We start from the raw sequence: 19,529 nt of genomic DNA on the forward strand, positions 1-19,529 counted from the left end.
GAGCTCTGCGCTCGGGGGCGGCCCGGCCGGCCCGCGGCAACTTGTCCTGTCCCGCGGTGTCGGCGCGAGTGGCCCCGGCGCCCCGGCGGAGCACCTGCTAAGCGGCGGGAGGGCTTGAACCTCCGGGACCCGCGCCTCCCGACACGGAAAAGTTGCCTTGGGCCGCCTGTGCGACACCGCAAGCCCTCGCTTCCTTTCGGCGTCTGGGTGACAGGGCTCTGGGCTTGGGATCCGGAGGGACTGCGTTTCCCACAGGTTTGCTGCGAGCGGAGCGCACCAGTAAGTCTTGGGAGTAAGGGCAAGCAGAGAGAAGGAGCGGAGACCCAGGCTAGGATGTTAATGCTTTCCTGAAGGTCACGAAGGGCTAAGGCCAGAATCCTGAGATTGCAATTAATTAAATTATACCTTCTGTCAAATCCTTAACACCATTTCCCCAAAGGGATAGACGCTCAGAGTCTCTGTCTTGGACGTTCACAGTGGGTGTGTGCTGGTGGAATGATTCCTTCTAGACCTTTCCAGTTATTTTATCCTTGCTTATGAGCTAACAGCCAAGATAGGAGAAAAGTTCCCGTCCGGAAAATGAACTTAGTGAAATCAGCATCTTCATTGGCGTTATTTTCTAAGGGCATCTTTCTTGTAAGGAACTTGGAAAACTTTTTAAAATAGCCTAAGTAACGTAAAGTTGCAAGAAAAATTAATGTCGTATCTTCAGTTTCTCACTATTTACTCTCACTGTAAAACGCCATTCTAAGTAGCTGGAGCTCTTAGCGTTATTTTACAATTAAAAGCAACAAAATAAACAGCCCCTTGAGATTTAAAGAAAGTGCATTCCCTAGGTTATATATCTATTAAGGGTGACTGGTTTCTATTGACACTTTCTGATAGAGATAAAGAATAAGTATTGGTAGCCTAGCATGCACCTTGCCTGAGTTTGCTCCCTGTCACAGCGGAAATCTGGGAGTGGCCAACACCTGTACTGTCAGCGCTCTGAAGTCTTTGAGCCAGGAGGGTCAGAAGTTCGAGGTCATCCCATCAGGGTTCTAGGCCACCCTGGGCCATATGAAAATCAATCCTGGGGAAAACAAAATGAATGAATGAATGGATGAATGAATGATAGTTGTAAATCAAGATGAAAGAAAAGTGTAACCGGGGAGAAGTAAGCCTTAGAGATTACGCTGGACAGCATTCGAGTGGAAGTCTCGGGCTAAGTAGGATGCAGCTGTCGAAAGGAAAGTCATGTTGCATGGACGCTACATGCCTACAGAGCCCATGATGGAGAGGAGTGATCGTGTCAGTCTACCTGAAGGGTTGAAGGCAAGGGTGCCGTCAACCAGAAGTGTGGTTACCTCTCATGGGACAGGCTAAAAAGCAGACTTATCTGTTAGAGGAAGCGCTCTAAATGTAATGGATAGAGCAGAGCTGGTAGCAGAATAGAAGGTGGGCTGGCCGGAGGGCATCTATTTGGGATGGACATCAACTTGATTTGACTGTTCACTAGTTGGCGAGTGCCAAGTAGAGTTTTGGTAGGTGGGTCAGTGCTTTCAGTTTGAGTCTTTGTGCCTTGCATTGGTAGAAGCTCCTGGGAGACAGTAAAATGCAGTACTGTTGAGGAGTGCTGTTAACTGGACTCAGTAGCTTTTGGTGCTGTGAGTGGAGGTGATAGTTGAGCTTCAGAACTGGGTGAGTTTGTTACTCTCAGTTAACTTATAATAGATTTACAGGTTAATAGTACAATAAAGGTTGTGTTCTGCTCTCCAAATTTAGACCCTGCAAACTTACTGACCCTGATGTTAAACATAGTCCAAGGAATTTGATGCCTTCTCTCTATGGTTTTGGAAACAGATATGAAAAGGCAGCCCTGCCAGGAGGAGTGATGGTCAGTGACCCTGCGCAGGCTGGGTGTTCATGCTCATGCCTCAGGACGCCTACAAGAACATTGCGCCTACAAGCTACTGGACCAGCTTTGCATCCACTTAGTGCCCCTCTTTGCCTGAACTGCTAAGGCCGGCAAACCACGAATGGCTACCCAAAGGAAACACTTGGTGAAAGATTTCAATCCTTACATCACCTGCTATATCTGTAAAGGCTATCTGATCAAGCCCACAACAGTGACAGAATGCCTCCATACATGTACGTATTTGTGTCATCTGCTCATCGAAATTTATTTCTGTTTGTTCCTTTAAAACTGCTGTGTTTTGTTTTTGTCTGGATTTTAAGTTTTACAAAGCAGTCTCAGAATTATTTCCAAGTTAACTTTCAGAATCTTTGTCGGGATGTCATGAGCATGTTTTCCTTTCAGTTGAATCCTAACAGACTATAAAATGTTCTAAAAGGGCTTTAAGTGACTATGAATTTGCAAAAAGTGAACTAGTTCAGGTCTTTTTAAATGACCCTGAAGGAGTTAGAGCTTGTGTATGGTCATACCATTGTCAGCATTTCCTGAGAAGCTAGTAGGAATGCTGCTTGTCCACAGACCCACTTCCTGAGGGGTCCTGTGCACAGCACCTGTCTTTTAGGGAGTTGACTTGTTAATTCTGAAACTTGTCAAGTTTGAGACTGTTGAAGTATCACCATAGCTGAAGAGTTTTTAAGACTTCATTGTCTCCTGCCTTATCAGAGGGAAGGAGACATTTTTATAATCACTTGTATGAGTCTACGCGTCTGTGCTTTCTGCTAGTACGATTTTATTTCAGTGACTAATTTCTAATTCCAGTAGATTTGCTTTACTGTTGGTCAGACGTTGTAAACTCCATGCTGTATGCATCTAAATCATTACAGCTTTTCTGGTATCTTGAAGCGGTTTGCAGAAGGTATAGGGGAGAGAGTATTCGGAGTCTCCACGTTTTATGTACGTGAAAAGTACGTTGCACAGCTTCCACTGTGGTGGACCCGGATTCAACCCCAAAGCCTTGTCAGTTTCTCAGGTAGCAGCACCACCTTTTGTCAAAGCTTCCTTTGAGCTCCTCTCCCCTGCTGAGCAGATAGAATTCATACTCACGGTTTCAAACAGATGAGCCGGATACAATCACCTGGAAAGTAAAATGATATATTTTATGTTCCATATAATTTAATCATAATTTAATTTTAAAAACAGAATTTTGTTGAATGCTGCTTGAACATACTGATACCTGTGGGGTCTTGCGATCAGGTCTGGTCACATATACTGTGGAAAAGCTGTCATGGTTTTGATGGATATTCCTCTGGGATAGTAATTGGCTCATGCCATTCAATTAGCAGTTAACTATGAAATGCCTTCTGTGGTTAATTGGCCCTTGTCTTGTATTTAATTTGAAAAGTTAATAATTAATTGTTATTGAAAACATTTATTGATTATCTACTATATGTCAGGTACAGTTCTAAATACAGATGATACAAGAGTGCTCAAAATAAAATCTCTGATCAAGGAATTTACATCCTAGGGAGGGAAACTTATAATAATGAGTTGTAAAATATTTGACGGTGAATGGCATGAAAGGGAACAGATTGTAGATAAGGGTAGGGTGATTTTATACGATGCAGTGTCACCTCTCTGTGCCATTTTAACAGAAACTTTAGGGGATTGAGCTACCTCTAGGAATATGGGAAGAACCGTCTAGAAGAGGGAATAACAAATAAGTTCAGAGAGTGTGTTTGACAGGTTCAAGGAACACCATATCCGTTAGGGTTCCACATGCACAGGTGCACACAGCGCCGCCTGTAAGACAGACTTCAAACCAAGATAGTAAGATTTGGGATGGGGTGGTAAAGAGTGGTTGAACTGTGGATGTTTGGGGAGAAGAGCCAGTTAAGGCATGCACATTGGCATGGGCTGTCGGGCACATTTATTTCCTGTTGTATCTGTACGTACCTGAATATGGCTCACAATCTGTTTTGTTTCACCAGCCCTAACATTTGTGCGTTGTTTTTGTATTTGGATCTCTCTAGCAAAAATGGCCAACTATGAGAGATAAGATAAAAGCACAAATCTCCCAATTTCTGTCTTCTACAAATTTTATGTCCCTGAAACAAATTTTGAAAAAAAATCCCAAATTAGTCTCTTTTTTGAAGAAAACCAAAAGATTGTAGAAGTATACATAACTAGTTATAAGCAAAAATTATTTTTAAAATCTTTTCCTGATCAACCATGAACTTCTAGTTAGATGCTTGAAATAGCATTTTAACATTTATTTTAACATTGGAGCATACACTGTTAAAATACATTATAAAGAAATATTTTCCATAAAAAGATTTGCTGACATTTTCCTTTTTTGCCATTCTTTATTTAAAATTTTTTATACAGTGTAGTCAGTCTGAGTACATGTCCCCCTCCCGAACTTTTCCCCTTACCTACCTACCCATCCAGCTCCATGCTCTTGCTTTCTCTTTTTAAAAAATAAGCCACAAAAAACCCCCAAGAAACTCACCCGTGTATGCACATTTGCATGCACACACACACACACACACACACACACACACAAGATAACCTACAAAAATGCAAACTTGGAAACCAAAATATACAAGTAAAAGACCAGTAAGATGAAAAGTGCAAACAGAGCAATATGAGATGTTGTAGGAGACTGCTTGTTTGTTCCTGGCCTCTCAGAACCGAAATACAATCACACAAAAACTATATTATTTAAATCACTGCTTGGCCAATTACTTTAGTGTATTGCTAGCTCTTACATCTTTGGTTAACTCATTTTTATTATTTTATATTTTACCACAAGACTCCAGCTGGCATCTTGCGTCTTTCCCCTCTGGCAGCTACATGGTGTTTCACTGACTCTGCCTACTCTCTCTATATATACACATATATGTGTATCTCTTCCAGTCTGGCTGTATTTTGTTAAGCCATTGGCCAAAAACAGCTCCTTTATTAACCAATAAAAGCAATGCATATACAGAAGGACTTCCCACGCCAATGTGACAGAAAGTCTACAAAAATACCATGGAGTTTATTTTGTGTTGACCATCTGTTGTTACTCCTGGGCATGAGGCCTACTCTGAAGTGCGGATAATATAGCCAGTGGGATCTATTGCAGATAGCTTCTTGGTTAGGGCTGGGAACTTGTGTCCACTTCCCCCTCTCTGTGAGGGCCTCATCTGACATGAACCTATACAGGTCTCACAGTCTCTGTGAGTTCATATGTGTATCAGTCCTCTGCATGTTCTCAGCAATCCCTGAGTTCATGTGTGTCTCAGTCCTGTTGTGTCTGGGGACAATTTCCATAGAGTCCTCTGTCATCTCTGGCTTTTCCAGTCTTTTCACATAGGTCTCTGAGCTGTGGGGGGAGGGATTGATGAAGACATCCCCTTTAGGATTGAGTGTTTCGAAATTTCTTACCCCATGCACACTGTCCAGTTGTGGGTCTCTGTTCCCATCTACTGCAAGAAGAAGCTTTGTTGGTGATGGCGATTGAGGTACTGATCGATTGGTATAAAAGAACATCATTTGGAGTTATTTTATTGCTGTGTTCCTTTAGCAGAAAAAGAGTGTTTGGTTTGCCCCAGGCTTGGCTTCCTGTGTTCAGTGAAGTATGTAAGTGTTGTCTTCAGCAATAGGCCCTTACTGTCAGTTTGTGGAGAGCAGCCAGTCGCCTTGGCAATAGCTTGTTGAAATAGTAGTTGAAAGCTTACAGAGGTAAATAACAAGCCATACAGATCATTCCGGTATAAACAGTGAGGGCCTGGCACCTTCACTGAGAGTTGAAGTGGTAGAATTTTGATGAGAATACGGTGGTAACAAGAATGTGGACTTTATCATCCACAGGAATCCTGAAGAAAATGGTGGAGTCGGGTATTCAGCCTGGTGCCTGACAGAGATCTGGGGATACTATAGCACATAGCTTGGAACTTATTAATGACTGTGTCCTGTTTCTGTGCCCTGTATATTTTTATATTGAACCTTTAGAGGAAATAATCCCACTTGCAAAGCATTCCTTATTTATGTTGCTAGCATAAGTAATGTCATTGAGCAGCATCGCTAGACTTCCATGGGGTCTTTTGATGGACGGTCATATTCTGGGTCTGGGTCTTCTGTCAGGGTTGTTCACATATGGTAATGTAGGACGATACAGTTGTACAGTGATTTGGAATGGCTATAAAACTGAGTAAAACAGAGAAGTGGGAAAGGCAGGAATTGAGAAAGATGAAGGGACACAGTGATACCGTGTAGTTTTAGGTGTTGACTTAACTTCCTATGAAGAGTGTCTGCACAAGTCTGCAGTGGAATGAGAAGTTAGTAAAAGTAAGTGAGCACTTTTCCTTGCTGTCAGTCAAGTGAGAAATACCTGCGTGAAGTAGGCTGGTGAGCAAAGCCAGACGTGGGGTCTGCACCCCCACCCCGGGGCTAGCCAGTCAAGTTGGAGAAGAGTGAGGGAGTTTAAAAAACAAAAAACAGAAAAATGAAACAAACAAACAAAAAAACGGTGTGGAATAAGCACAGTGAAGATAATGGACATGATGGAATCACAAGTGTGGCCAAGATATTAGAGCAGAGTGGACTTAGAGAATTCTGACATCCCTGCAGCATTAGGCCTTTCCAGGGAGGGCCAGATGCCCTGGGGCCTGCTGCAGCAGGGGACCAGAGGGTTCTTCTCTGTGGTGCTTTGACTGGGCAAATACCTCAGCCTCCTCAACTTACTGTCCACCTATATTTTACCTCTCTCCTTTCTCATATCCCCGCCCCCCCCACCCTTGCTGGTGGGGGTAGAGGTTTTTGTTTTGTTTGGGGTTTGATTTTTTTAAAGGCAGTTTCTTTGTGGAACCTTGGCTGTTCTAGCACTAGTTCCGTAGACAAGACTGACCTTAAACAGAGATCTGCCTGCCTTTGCCTCCTGAGTACTGGAATAAAAGGTGTGTGCCGCCACACTAGACTTCATTCTCAGTTTTTTAAAAATATATATTTTTAATTGAAATAGAACTACATCATTTTCTCCTTCCCTTTTCTCCCTCCAGGTATTGCAGTTGCTGCCAGGTACCCTTCCTTTAACCCCTTCCATGTCCCCTCTACTCTCCAGTTGATAGCACCTCTTTTCTTTGATTATTGCTACATATATACATATACACACATATGTATGCACAAGTAAATGCAGCCTGCTGAGTCTGTTTTTATTGTTTCCATGTCTATGGTTTGAGGGATGACCACTCTGTATTGGACAACCTATAAGAGGGCTCATCTCTAGGAGAGGCTGATTCATTAGTTGCTGTAGTTCTTTGTCTAGTACTGGGAACACATTGAAATTTTTCCCATTCCACTTTGATACGTCCATTGATATTGTCATTTTTTCTGTCTTCTTTATGTAGCCATTTCTAGAGAGATTGCTTCACAGCAGAATCCCTGTATTCTGGCTCTTACAGTCTTTCCAACCCTTCTGTAATGTTCCCTGAGACACAGACACAGAAGCTATGATAGCTCTGTATTCCCCATGATCCAGTGATCTCTGCATTGTGTCCATTTGTGGCTTTCTGTGATAATCTCCATTTGGTATTGTAGCACAAATTCTAATTGTTCTTAATAAAAACCCAGAGCCAGATATTAGGTGGTGAAAACAGAGAGATCAGAGAAGCAATGCAATCAGCCACTAGAGAGACCTTTTACCTCTACCAATCCTCAGACCGAAAGGGCGATTCTGTCCTCAGACTGTATTCTCTGAAACTGTCTCCTCCTGTCTTATATTCCTCTCCCCACCCAGCCATATTCCTTCCTGTCTTCACCTCCCAAGTCTTGGGATTAAAAGCGTGAGCCTCTAGTGACCTAACTCTGCACTCTGATCTTCGGGAAAGCTTTGTTAAAACACAAACAAAATATCACTGCATGGTATAAGGACAGACTTCTTTGATGAGGGCTGATAACTACACTTATCTGTGGGTCTAAGGATAACATTTAGAATGCAGTAAGAAATTATACTGATGTAGCAAAATAGCTGTAGTAGATTCTTTTCCAGTGACCCTGAGCCACTATTTCCAGGAAGCTGAGTAGGTAGATGTTCAGGACCAGGCATGGTCCCCCCCCCATTGAGTGGGCCTTTGATCCAATTAGACTGCTGTTGGTGGGTTCTCTTCTCTGTACCCTTAACAAAGCTGTCACAGAATCCCAGTCTGTTTAGTTGCACCCCTGCTACTGTTGTCATTTAAGTCCTCCTTCCATCTCACAGACCACTGGAGCATGTTCTTAACCGATATCAGGGTGGCTATTTAAAGACGTGATGTCTGTCACTTACTTTTCATCTTGACCAAAAAATGTCTCAGTGCTGTGCTTCTGCCTCCTGAATGAATTAAAGCTATTTGCCTGTGTTTTGTTTCCCCCTGCCTCTCCTTCTCTACTACATCACACACACAGGGGAGACACTTGGTTCAGGTACCTACTTCCTTGTATGAACTTCCTTTGCTCTGTTCTCTGCCGGTAGTTATCAATCCCTTAATTAAAGACTCGGTTCCTCTGAGTTCTATCTAATACATGCCTCTCTCCTTCTACACAGATGGAGGCTAAGTGTCTACTTCATATCTGGTGAGTGTGTAATATGAGCTTAAATGCACAGTTAGTGATTGATCACTACGTTTCTCCTTTCAGTGATTCAAATGCAGTGCTAGCTAACTTGAAAGACACGCACACAATATTGGTTAAGAGTTATGAGTTTTAAAAAAAACTATCCTACAACCACCTGAGGCAGGCCTCTGTGAGTATTAGAGAAAGAGATGTACTCTAGAGTAGGAACTAATGTCTGATGGTCTTAGACCATGGCTCAAGAAATGTGTGGAAATTGCCTAGGATGTATATACTAATGATTGTGTACATTGTCAACTTAAAATAAAAGACTTGTCACTTAAATTAAGGATGAAGGTGCTTCATTCTAAAAGCTCAGATGTGATAAATGTAGTGTGTGTTTGTTCTTAACCCTTTCTAGACCAAGGTTCCTGTAGGAATCTTCTAGTTCTTCCCTTGGAGAGAAAATGTGTTCATAGGCATGAAATTCTGTGGTACAAAAAAAAAAATCTGTGGAACATAATTTCTTCTTTCTGTCTTTTCAGAATTTATGGCAGCAATCCCTTGCAACAAAACACTGTTGTATTAATTTTTAGCTTACCCACAGAAGGCGGGCTCACTAAAAGATGCAGTTGATGTAGCTATGAAGAACTTGGTGATTTTTATATCACATTAATAATGGAAGAATCAACTTAACAGGTTAAGGTGCCTGACACCAAGCCTGAGTTAAATGCCTCACACACACACACACACTCACGCACACACACACACACACAGACATACACACACACAGAGACACAGAGAAAGTATAAGAGAATGCCAGAGTAGTTTAATCATGATGGCAAATTTTAATTAGTCATTGATTTTTGTTTTAAAGATTTACTTTTTTAATTTTATACATGTGTCTGGGTTTTCGCACACGAGTGTAGATACCCACAGAAGCCATAGGACGGTATCAGGTCCCATGGAGCTGGAGTTGCAGATGATTGTGAGCTGCCCAGCATGAAAGTCGCTAACCAGACTCAGGTCCTCTGTAACTGTGTAAGAGTATCACACACTCATAAGTGATGAGCCGTCTCTCCAGCCCCTACTTATTGTTTTTGAATATCATAACCATATGACTACTCAGTTAAGGTGTAGGGCTGATATTTAAGCTAAAACCTTACACCCCACAGTCTTGCTTTTTCAAGTGTAGTCTCCAGGCGTTCGGCAACCATGAGCAACAGTGTCACCTGGGAACTCATTAGCAGTGCAAATTCTTGGACTTCACTCTAGACCTGTGGAATCAGAATCTCTGGGGATAAGGCAGAAATCTGTACTAACAACCCCTCTAGGTGAGTCTGGTTATACTAGAGGCTCACGGGCTTCACTTTGGACCAGAGCATTGTCATTCTAGCATTTCTTAATTAGACAGTTTACAGTTTAATCATACCGTGATTAAAATAAATGCTAATAAAGTCGTAGCTGTTGTTTATTGAATGTTTATCACGGGGAGTTCAGCTTTCTTTTCATTGTCTTATTTCATCTAACCAAGACCCCTTCTAGCTGGACGGTGTTGATCACTCAGCAGGTGTTCATTGGCACTTACATGTGCCAGGCGTTATTCTTACCACAGGAAACAGAAACAATTATGACAAGCCCAACCTATGACCTCCTAGAACCTATGTTCTGATAGGGTAGACAGACAACAGACAGGGTTCTGTGTGTGACATGCTTTAGGGAAGTGAAGCAGAGAAAAGCCTTTCTTGATTGTTGCTGTTCATCAGAGACCAAAGACTAGGAAGGCATGTGCTACAGGAAGGCTTCAGGGAAGTTTCGGATTCTTCTCACAGGTAAGAGGCCTGAGAAATAAGAAACACCCAGTAAATAACAGAGCTGGGTCCTCAGGTCTGCTGTCTGACCTAGGTACATTGCAGATTCATTATGACATTCCCCTAACTTCCTTCTTTCTTTGTCCACTTATCTCTATTCTTAATATTTTATTAAGTAACATTAATTACATATGAGAGAAAAATATGATTTCATGAGGTATTACTAGGTAATCTCAAAGGGTATGAATCTACTATTAGTTCTTAATTGAAAGTCCTAATGAAAAAAAGACATTATTTTTGATGAAAGTGCTGATGTTTTTTAATACAGTTTTTAATTTGGGAGTGAAATCCGTTTTTATTTAGAAAAACAAAATATCCACTTTGAAATTACATTACTGGTAGATGCACATACAATGTCATAGGTTGTATGAATGCATAGGAATGAAGACATCATACTGGTGTTAAAGCTTTAGGTAACATCTTGGCACTCATTAATAAAAGTGATTACGGTGTTCATTTTGATGGTTGTTAGAAGTGAGAATAGTTACTGTTTTAAGCAGTCTAGATATTAGCTGTTAATTTTGATGTTAAATATGAGTTATGTTAAGCTTATGGATCTTTTTTATTTTGAAGCTGTGAGATAGCGAGGAATAAACTGCTGAGCAAAGCATCATTGTAGGAGACACAGATAAACTAAGGAATAACAAAAATCTAAAAAGTGAAATTGTCTTGTATATTGATGTCTGATAGTAAACATGGGCCAGAATGATAGAACTGATAGCAGTGTTGGACTGAGGTTCAAGTATGTGACAGAAAGTCGTCAGTGCTAGAGATAATGGTAAATAAACAATATTAATTGAGAACCCAACACAAAGGCTGAATGTAACTGAACAGCTGTAGTCTAACATTGTAGAAAAATTATTTCTGTTGGATACTTTGAAGAATCTTCACAATTGCTTTGTTTTATACATACTGATTTTTAACACACTGTGGTATAAAAAAAGTTAAGTACATAAACCAAACTTCCTTAGAATACTGCTGACTGAGAGAATGATTCTTGTTCAATATTAGTTATGGCAGAAGGAGTGCATTTTGTTTGTTGCTGGAAACTCTGAATCCCTTCTTCATTTGATGGTATAAGCTTCTTTCTGACTTGACTACAGTGATACAGTTGTAGGCCTGGAATCTGGGCTCCCTTCACTGTCCTGACCCATACGGCTTCCTTTTGTCTGCACATATTTATTGAGCCTGTTCTTGTTCAGATCTGGTTCAGGTACTTGGCGGTAGAGTATACAATAAGTAAATCACAGTGCATGTTAGAAGGCTATCACTATATGCTATAGACAAAGGGAAGGTCAAACAGGGCAAGGGAAATTGAACTATCAAAAAGGTAATACAATTTATAAAAGTCTGTATCTAGGAAAAGCTTCATTAAGACTTCATTAAGTGATCTTTGAACTTGTGATAAAGAAGCTAGTCTGTGAGATATCAGAGAGAAAGAAGTTCCAGGCAGAGGGAGTACCAAGATCAACGACTTGAAGGTATGAGTGTGGCGTGTTAAAGTGTCAGTACAGCTAGACTTCAGCGAGCGGATGAAAGTTCAGAGATGAGGTGGGGGTAGGCGTGGGCCATAGGTTCTGCACATTTAAGGATTTGGGTGACTTTTGTGTTGTTTCTTCTGAGGGAAATGAAGGCCCATTTCATGAATTGTTTTGAGTGAAGGAATAATATACAAACTGGTTTATAGTTAAAAGAATCACCTAGATTACTCTATTGAAAATAGAAATGTCAGGATCTTACTGCAGTATTTCAGGAAAAAGATTGTGATGGCTTGCACCATGGTGGTGATACTGGTAAATGTCAGGTTCTGAATATGCTCTGAAGGTAGATCCATGTTTGTTTGTTTGTTTGTTTTAACAACATGTCAAGAGCAAATTTTTTTTAATTTTATATATATATATAGTATTCTGGGCTCCAGATCTCATTATAGATGGGTGTAAACCATCATGTGGTTGCTGGGAATTGAACTCAGGACCTCCGGAACAGCAGTCAGTTCTCTTAACCTCTGAGCCACCTCTCCAGCCCAATCCATGCTTGTTGACTTGTTGATGAAGACCATCAGTATATAGAACATACTTAAACAATGAAACCTTGAAGGAAGTGAATATGGATTACAGAGTAGAGTACCAAAGGGGGCTTAACCCAGGAGGAAGTAAATAGGAGCCAAGAGGTAGGAGGACTCTGAGTGTTAGGAACAGGAAATTAGCTGAGTTGCATGGGCTGGGTAAGTTAGTAAGATTTGGCTGTAAGGATCCTCTTAAAAGCAGTTTCAGTGGATGGAAGAAGAGAAAATACGAGTACATTTGGGAAGACAGCAAACTTTTAATTTCCTAGTTTGACCATTGTACTGAATGACAAATTTAACCTTTTTTTCTTTTGTGAGAATGGAAATTAAAGTTGAGGCCTCACAAATGTTAGGCACAAAATCTACAACTGAGATAAATCCAAGCTCTGTGCTTAACCTTAATAAAGGTTTAGACGAGATAGAAAAAATAAGTTTTGAGAGTGTGTATATAGGTATCAATTGCTGGTTTTGTTGTGAAGGAGAACGTAGCAAAGGGGAGATAGCTGGCAAGGTGTACAGTTAACAAAAGTATATTTTACCCTAAGGAAGTGGCATGCCTGTGTACTAGTAAGAATCCTTAGGAGGAATTTACATGTGCAGTGACAGGGCTGAAGTTAGAGGCACGCCACGCATGTTCTGGAAGCAGGTCAGGGTACAACAGAGCTGCTAGTGGAAGACTGTGTGTTGGTACAAGTTCCCTTTGGTCCTGTTATTGCTTTTGCTTTTTCAGTAAAATGGGATGTGAATTATTTGGTGGAGAGGGAGAAGGATTCAAAAGGGTCTGGGGAGACACACTGGCAAGGAGTGTAGTGAACTTGGTAAGCATGGCGTGCAACTGCCTGGCAGATGAAAACCCTACTTCGTTAGGTTCATGGTCATAAGTTGAGGATGAGAGATTCATCAACATGGTTTCATGGTTTTCTTCCACAATGCCCAGCTATAATCTTGTACAGTCAGAATATGTAGGATTTAAATATAATCAAGATTCTGGCTTAATTGAGCTAGTTAGTCAGTGTTTTATTATAATGAAACACCTAAGGTAGAAAGGAAGTTTGTTTAGCTCACAATTTGAGAGATTCGGAGTTTAAAATCTAGGAGTCTATTTAGTGTGGACTCTGATGATTGCTGCAGGTGGCATCACACTGTGGTCGAAGCATTTGCAGGAACAAAAAGTCAAATCTCAAATTAGGAAGCAGAGGGAGGGAGGAGGGACCAGGCTAGCACTTGTTTTATCAGCTCTCTGGTGTAATGGCTTGAGCTACCTTCCTTTCAAAAGCAGTACCTCCAGAGTGCAGAGACCTTGCTCTGGACCCCATCTTTAAAGGGTGCATCACCTTCTGCATCGTAACATTAGGGGCCAAGCTTCCAGCACACAGACTCTTAGAAAGCAGACCTCATCCAAACCATAGCAGAGAGGTAGAGGAGTCAGTGTGTGTGTGTGTGTGTGTGTGTGTGTGTGTGTGTGTGTGTGTGTGTGTGTACAATTTTGATTGTGACACTGCAGCATCCAGGAACTCTGCCTGACTCTTCCCACGTGCAGTCCCTCTGTCTGCCTTCCAAAGCTCAGAAGGATGCCCTTCCTACTCAGTGTAAGGTTTCCCACATCGTGCATAAAGCATAGTCTCTCCTGAATCTGTTCAGAACCTTTCTCTTACTGCCTATTTCTTTGTCCCAGTGGAAAAGGCATTCTAGGAAAGTAGGGAGGGAAAACAAACAAAATGCTATTCTGATATATACCATGCTGTTGTTATCATTGTGTGTTTTGAGGCAAGCTATAAGTAATAGCATAGGCATAATAAAGATGTGGATTAGTTCCTTACATTAGTAAAACTAAAAAGTTCATGGAAGCAAATTGAAACTGTTGGGGAACTTTAAAATTAGTGTTAGTTACACATGTAGGAATATGTGTTAGGAAAAGCAAGAAACATAACTCTACTGCCTATAATCATAGCCTACTTACAACCTATTAGCAGATAAAGTCCTCAATACAAAATGTTGCCCACAGTGACCTGTAAGGTGAAGGTTCTAGTTCAGTAGTGGGAGACTTGACCTCCAGCACTCGAAAAAGAAAAAGAAGAAGGAAAGAAAGAAAAAGAATGGCACAAGCCAGACATGGTTGTATGTGCCTTTAACCCCAGCCGCAGGTCTCTGAGTTAGAGACCAGCTCCCTGCCAGCCGGAACTGCATAAGGAGACTCTGTTTTGCTTCTCTGGTTTTGGTTGGTTTTTGTTCTTTTTAAAGAATTGCACATAAGGTGATATACTCAAAGGAGGGAAAATGATTTCAAGTTGGTAGATAAGACCAATACAGCTAGATGCTTTCAACAAAAATCAAGCCTTGGACAGTTTAATAAGTAAAGTGTTACTAATGGGTGGCAATGCTAAAAATACGAGAGAAAAGCTGATTATTATTTTACAGTTAGTAATGTCAGAATTAGTGCTCAGGAAGAGAAATCTGAATTACTTTGTGTTATTAAAGCTGGGAAACTTGGACTCTGTGATAGAGAAGAAATGTGGGTAAGTTGTGCATCCAAGATCTTGTACCTGTTGTGCAGATGTCCCTCAAAACCATGAAAATAAGGAAGTGAGGTAGTTCTTAGATAATTCAGCTGTAAAATCAGAGTTCAATAGTGCATCAAAGTGGGTTTCTTCAAAATGATTGAGAAGTGACTGTGAATTAACTCTAGCCCAGGGCACTACTGGAGCATACTGAACATGAAATTGTGTTAGTTGGTCTTGGACAAGAACCTACTCTACCCCACCTTGCCCCAGAAAAAAGAAGTGTCCTACATGAGAAGATATTTTTCATCCAGGTGAAGCAATCAACGTGTCTTAAACTTCATATCAGAGTTCCAGAGTGTCCTCAGAGTAGAAATGGGTACAGGATATTAACCACAAAGTGATGGGCATTCCAATTCCAGTAGAACCCCTGTCTGTTAAGGTAGATATATCAAATCAGTTATGGTCTGATGGTATTCAATATTTTATGTTGATTCTCCATGTTCTGACTATAGGCTCACCCAGTAATCTAATTTGCCGAAAGAGCTCACATTTACCAAGAGCTTACACTCTACCGTAAAATGTATAAAACAGTAATTACATTAGGTCCCCATAACAACTGAGTAAGGTAGATACCTTTTTAAAACTCTCTTACATTCAGGTGCAGAATAAATCATCTGCCTAATGGCAGGAGTGAGTGGGGTTCAGGTATGAGCATCTGTGGCAGTGTCGTCTGGAATGACCATGCTGTGTACTTTGGCTTCCCTACGTGCACCTAACTCACATACTATTTGATTATGTCCTGTGACAGTAATTTATTCTTGGGATTGATAAAGTACTTGTGATGATAGTGTAGCAGAGAGCCACATCCTAGAGTGGGGGCTCCAACAGATTCTGTAAAGGAAGATGTTTGTGACCAACTTCTGCCCACCATGTGTCATTTAACCAGTGTTTCCCAGTTCTCTTTTGGCCATCCCAGTGTGAGAGTTTTGCTAAGTTAGAGTCTTAGGGTGATTGAATTTGTCTAAAAGGGAACCTGCAGATAACTTCTTTAAAAACTGTGGTCCATTGTATGCTACCCGTCTTAATTTAGAGAACTGCTTCAAAAGCATAGGAGCCGTCTCCCTGTTAATGTGTGTACCTGGCCTTGTTCACACTTAAAGAATGGTAGAAGTAAATAATTCAGTTAGTAAGTTTTTGGATTTTTTTTTACTTAATGATGTTTATGATGAACTCCTGATAAATTAAAGATACCAAATGGAAGAGGGTGTGGAATAGAGTCCTTGCTTAGCATGCTTGGGGCCCTGGGTTTATTCACCACTCAGCAACAACAATAAGATAAGATGTCTTTTTGAGGTCAGGGACTAAATACTCTGAATACTAAAATACATTGCATTGTGCTTAGATGTTAAAAGGGGAAATTCAGATGCCATGTCTGCTACAAGATTAGGAAGCTGTGGGAAGCCTTCTCAGCCTCTTTAGCCAATTGTTCATTTGTTGAAGGAGCATGGTCAGAGTCCGAAATGTAATCCATACCAAGATTTGAGCCCAGAGCCTGGCATCTGGCTAGTACTCGGCAAGTTTTAACATTGCCACTGAAGTGCTTTTCCACCTGGGTTATGTGGTGAGCTGAACTGTTTGTACCCCTGCTGTTTCGTGTGGTTGTATCCACATCTGTAGAGTGACTGATGACAAAGACTTGGTGCTCTCCATAGTCTTATCAGAAACTGGGACATTTTAAATATCATTCAGAGGTCAGTTAAGTTAGCCAGAACAGCTGAGCATTTCTTTAAGGCACTTTACAGTGTGCTTTATTGCTAGTCTAGATTTCAGTTCATAAACTAAGACTCAAAGATAGTTTCCTAGTGATGAAAGTTTTTAAGCATTAGAAACCGTATCACCATTTCATGTTTTTCCATTGTCATTGAACTTTGGGCCTGGATTTCCTCAAGCTCTAATTTGTGTAATATAAACATGGTGGTTTTTTAGCACTTTATAAAAGCCAGACGGGAGATATATTTCCTAGAGTTTTGTTTTTAAAGAAAAAAAAACTGTTTTAAAAGGCCATCTTATTTATGTAGTATACTAAAAGAGATCTAATTCTACAAGGTGACTTATGTATAGCTCCCAAATTAATGAATAAGGTAGTCTCATTCTGTTCTATAGATCAGTGGGAGTTAGCAGCAAGAGATCTGTTATGTGAATATACGTTGGTTATGAAATAAACTGTGGATTCTCATCCTGGATTTCACCCATGTGCTGCCATGGTGTTAGACTGTTTGTCCTCTGCTCATATTCTTCATGTATGGGGTCAAATACTGCTGCATAGGTTGTGTGAAAAATCAAATTATTAGATTGTATTAATGTATCTAATTCAGTGTGTACCAACTTTGTCAAACCTCTCCAAAAGTATTTATGTTGCAGTTCATAACAGTAGCAAAATTACAGTTATGAAGTAGCAAGGAAAATAATTTTATGAGGAATGGTATATTAAAGGGTTGCAACATTAGGAATGTTGAGAACCACCGAATTGATATATTGAATTGCTTGTCAGCTATGATACACACATGTATACATAGAAGTTGAAATATATATACATATTTAGGATAATGGCCGATAAGTAATTCATCTCTCAGCGCTGTTGACAGCAATCCAGCCACCACCAAATCATTTGAACATTAAGGAATACTAGGATAGAAAGAGTGTTTGCTCTACATCTTAAATTTTTCTTTTTAAGCTTATTTTAAAATTTTAATAATTTTTAAGGCTAATTCTGAGCTTTAACCTCTAGAAGTGTTCCAGTTCATGTCATAAAGCCTGCATTTTGGTCTTAATGCTGCCATCCTTAGAACAGACCCACAGAAATCTTGTTTTTCATTTGCAGACATGAATAAAATACTGTATTCTCAAATGTCCCTATGGAAAATAAACTCACTTCTTTATGGGAGTTTCTGTCCATTTCCAGTACTCTTCAGTAGAAATAACTGTAATCCACAACAGGCATGGTGGCTCATGCCTGTAATCCCAGCTCCTCGGTCACTTAGGCAGGGGAAAGACATGTTCATAATGTGCTTGAGCTATACAGTAACTTCAAGAACACTCTGAGCTACTGAGACTCCGTCTCTAACATTTTAAACAAGGCTGGGGAAGAGTGGTGGAACACTTGCCTGCCATGAACAAGGCCCTGGATCTAGTCCTTAAACATCCCCAACAAGTACTCAACATGTGTAATTAAATAATATCTAGTATGAGTACAGGGCCAAAAAGATGGCTCAGTGCTTAAGATCATTGAGTGCTTGCTCTTCCAGGGGGATCCAGATTCTACTGACAGCACCAGTAAGTTGACTCAAAACCATCTATAGGGCTGGAGAGATGGCTCAGAGGTTAAGAGCGCTGGCTGCTCTTCCAGAGGACCTGAGTTCAAGTCCCAGCAACCACATGGTGGCTCACAACTATCTGTAATGAGATCTGGTGCCCTCTTCTGGCCTGTAGGCACCAGAACACTGTATAAATAATAAATAAATAAATCTTTAAAAAAAAATCTATAAATGTAACTCCAGTTCCAGGGTATCTAATGCCTTATGGTCTCTGAGGGCACTGCACACATGTGCACAGACATACATTCAGACAAAGCATCCATCTGCACAAAATAGTAAAAGTTAAACAGAATATCTCATAGCCACATTTAAAAGAAACAAGTTTAATATTTAACTCAATATATCTAAAATAATTGTCATTCCAATTTGTAACAACCTAAAAATTATTGAGGTTATTTTTATATTGAATATTTTAAATCTAGTGTGTATTTACAGTTGCAGTACATCTCAACCACATTTCAAGTGCTCAGCAACAGCTTGTGACCAGTGACTACAATATAGAACAATCCAGTTCTGGAATTTAGATAAGTATTCCTCATCAGCGTTCAGGTACTGGTACTGCCTTGGCCACAAGCAGCTCACACACCTTATTTTTAAAACTCTGTACCTTTGACTGCTTCAGCCTCATGTCCCTTTGATCAGATAACTTAGATTAGCACTGATGTCCCCTGGAGGACATCATCTTACCCTTTGTCTTGACTGGCCTAATGAGGATTTGCTCTGGGCGTGTTATGTGCCTATGTTTGGTTAAGGTTGGTAGACAGAAATGGATTGCTGAATTCATTAATGTGATTAGACTTTTGAACCACAAAAATCAGAGCTCCAGGTCAATATTAGCAGTATTAGGCTTTGCCAAAATACCCTTTAGTCCTGTTTCTTATCTGTCTCTTTCTCCACTTAAATTTCAGTTACCCAGTGGCTCTGGGAAAGAGTACATACCAGGAATTGTCTAAAGGAATCCTGTCTCTGTTTTAACAAGTCAGCCCTCTGAGACATTATTTTGATTTTTGAACAAACATTTGAAAACCCCTTTGGAATCTAGGTGTGGTGGTGTTTACCTGTAATCCAGGAGGGCTGAGGGCTGGCAGCAGGAGGATCAAGAATAATGAATTCATAGCCTGGGCTCCATGAGGCCCTGTATCAAACAAACAAACAAACAAACAAACAAACAAACAAAATGTCAGGATATCTTGAAGAACAAGACAGATACTTCTGTATTATTTTACATTGGGCTAACTTTATCTTAATTTTTTT

The 19,529-nt window shown here is 40.5% G+C and overlaps 1 protein-coding gene across 4 annotated transcripts in view; it reads left to right on the top strand.

The window, feature by feature from the left end:
- Positions 1–19,529, top strand: part of Pcgf5 (polycomb group ring finger 5) — a 45,386-nt gene that overhangs the window by 280 nt on the left and 25,577 nt on the right. For 3 of the 4 annotated variants that reach the window (XM_026781368.1, XM_026781367.1, XM_026781369.1), the window contains exon 2: positions 1,843–2,130. In XM_026781368.1, the coding sequence (XP_026637169.1) occupies positions 2,019–2,130 (112 nt within the window). In that variant the 5' untranslated portion in view covers positions 1,843–2,018. Of the gene's footprint in view, positions 1–260; positions 280–1,842; positions 2,131–19,529 lie in introns of those variants that run through there. The other variant, XM_005352174.3, reaches the window with a different exon arrangement.

Source organism: Microtus ochrogaster, chromosome 8 (genome assembly GCF_000317375.1).
Source record: "Microtus ochrogaster isolate Prairie Vole_2 chromosome 8, MicOch1.0, whole genome shotgun sequence".
Classification (NCBI taxonomy): domain Eukaryota; kingdom Metazoa; phylum Chordata; class Mammalia; order Rodentia; family Cricetidae; genus Microtus; species Microtus ochrogaster.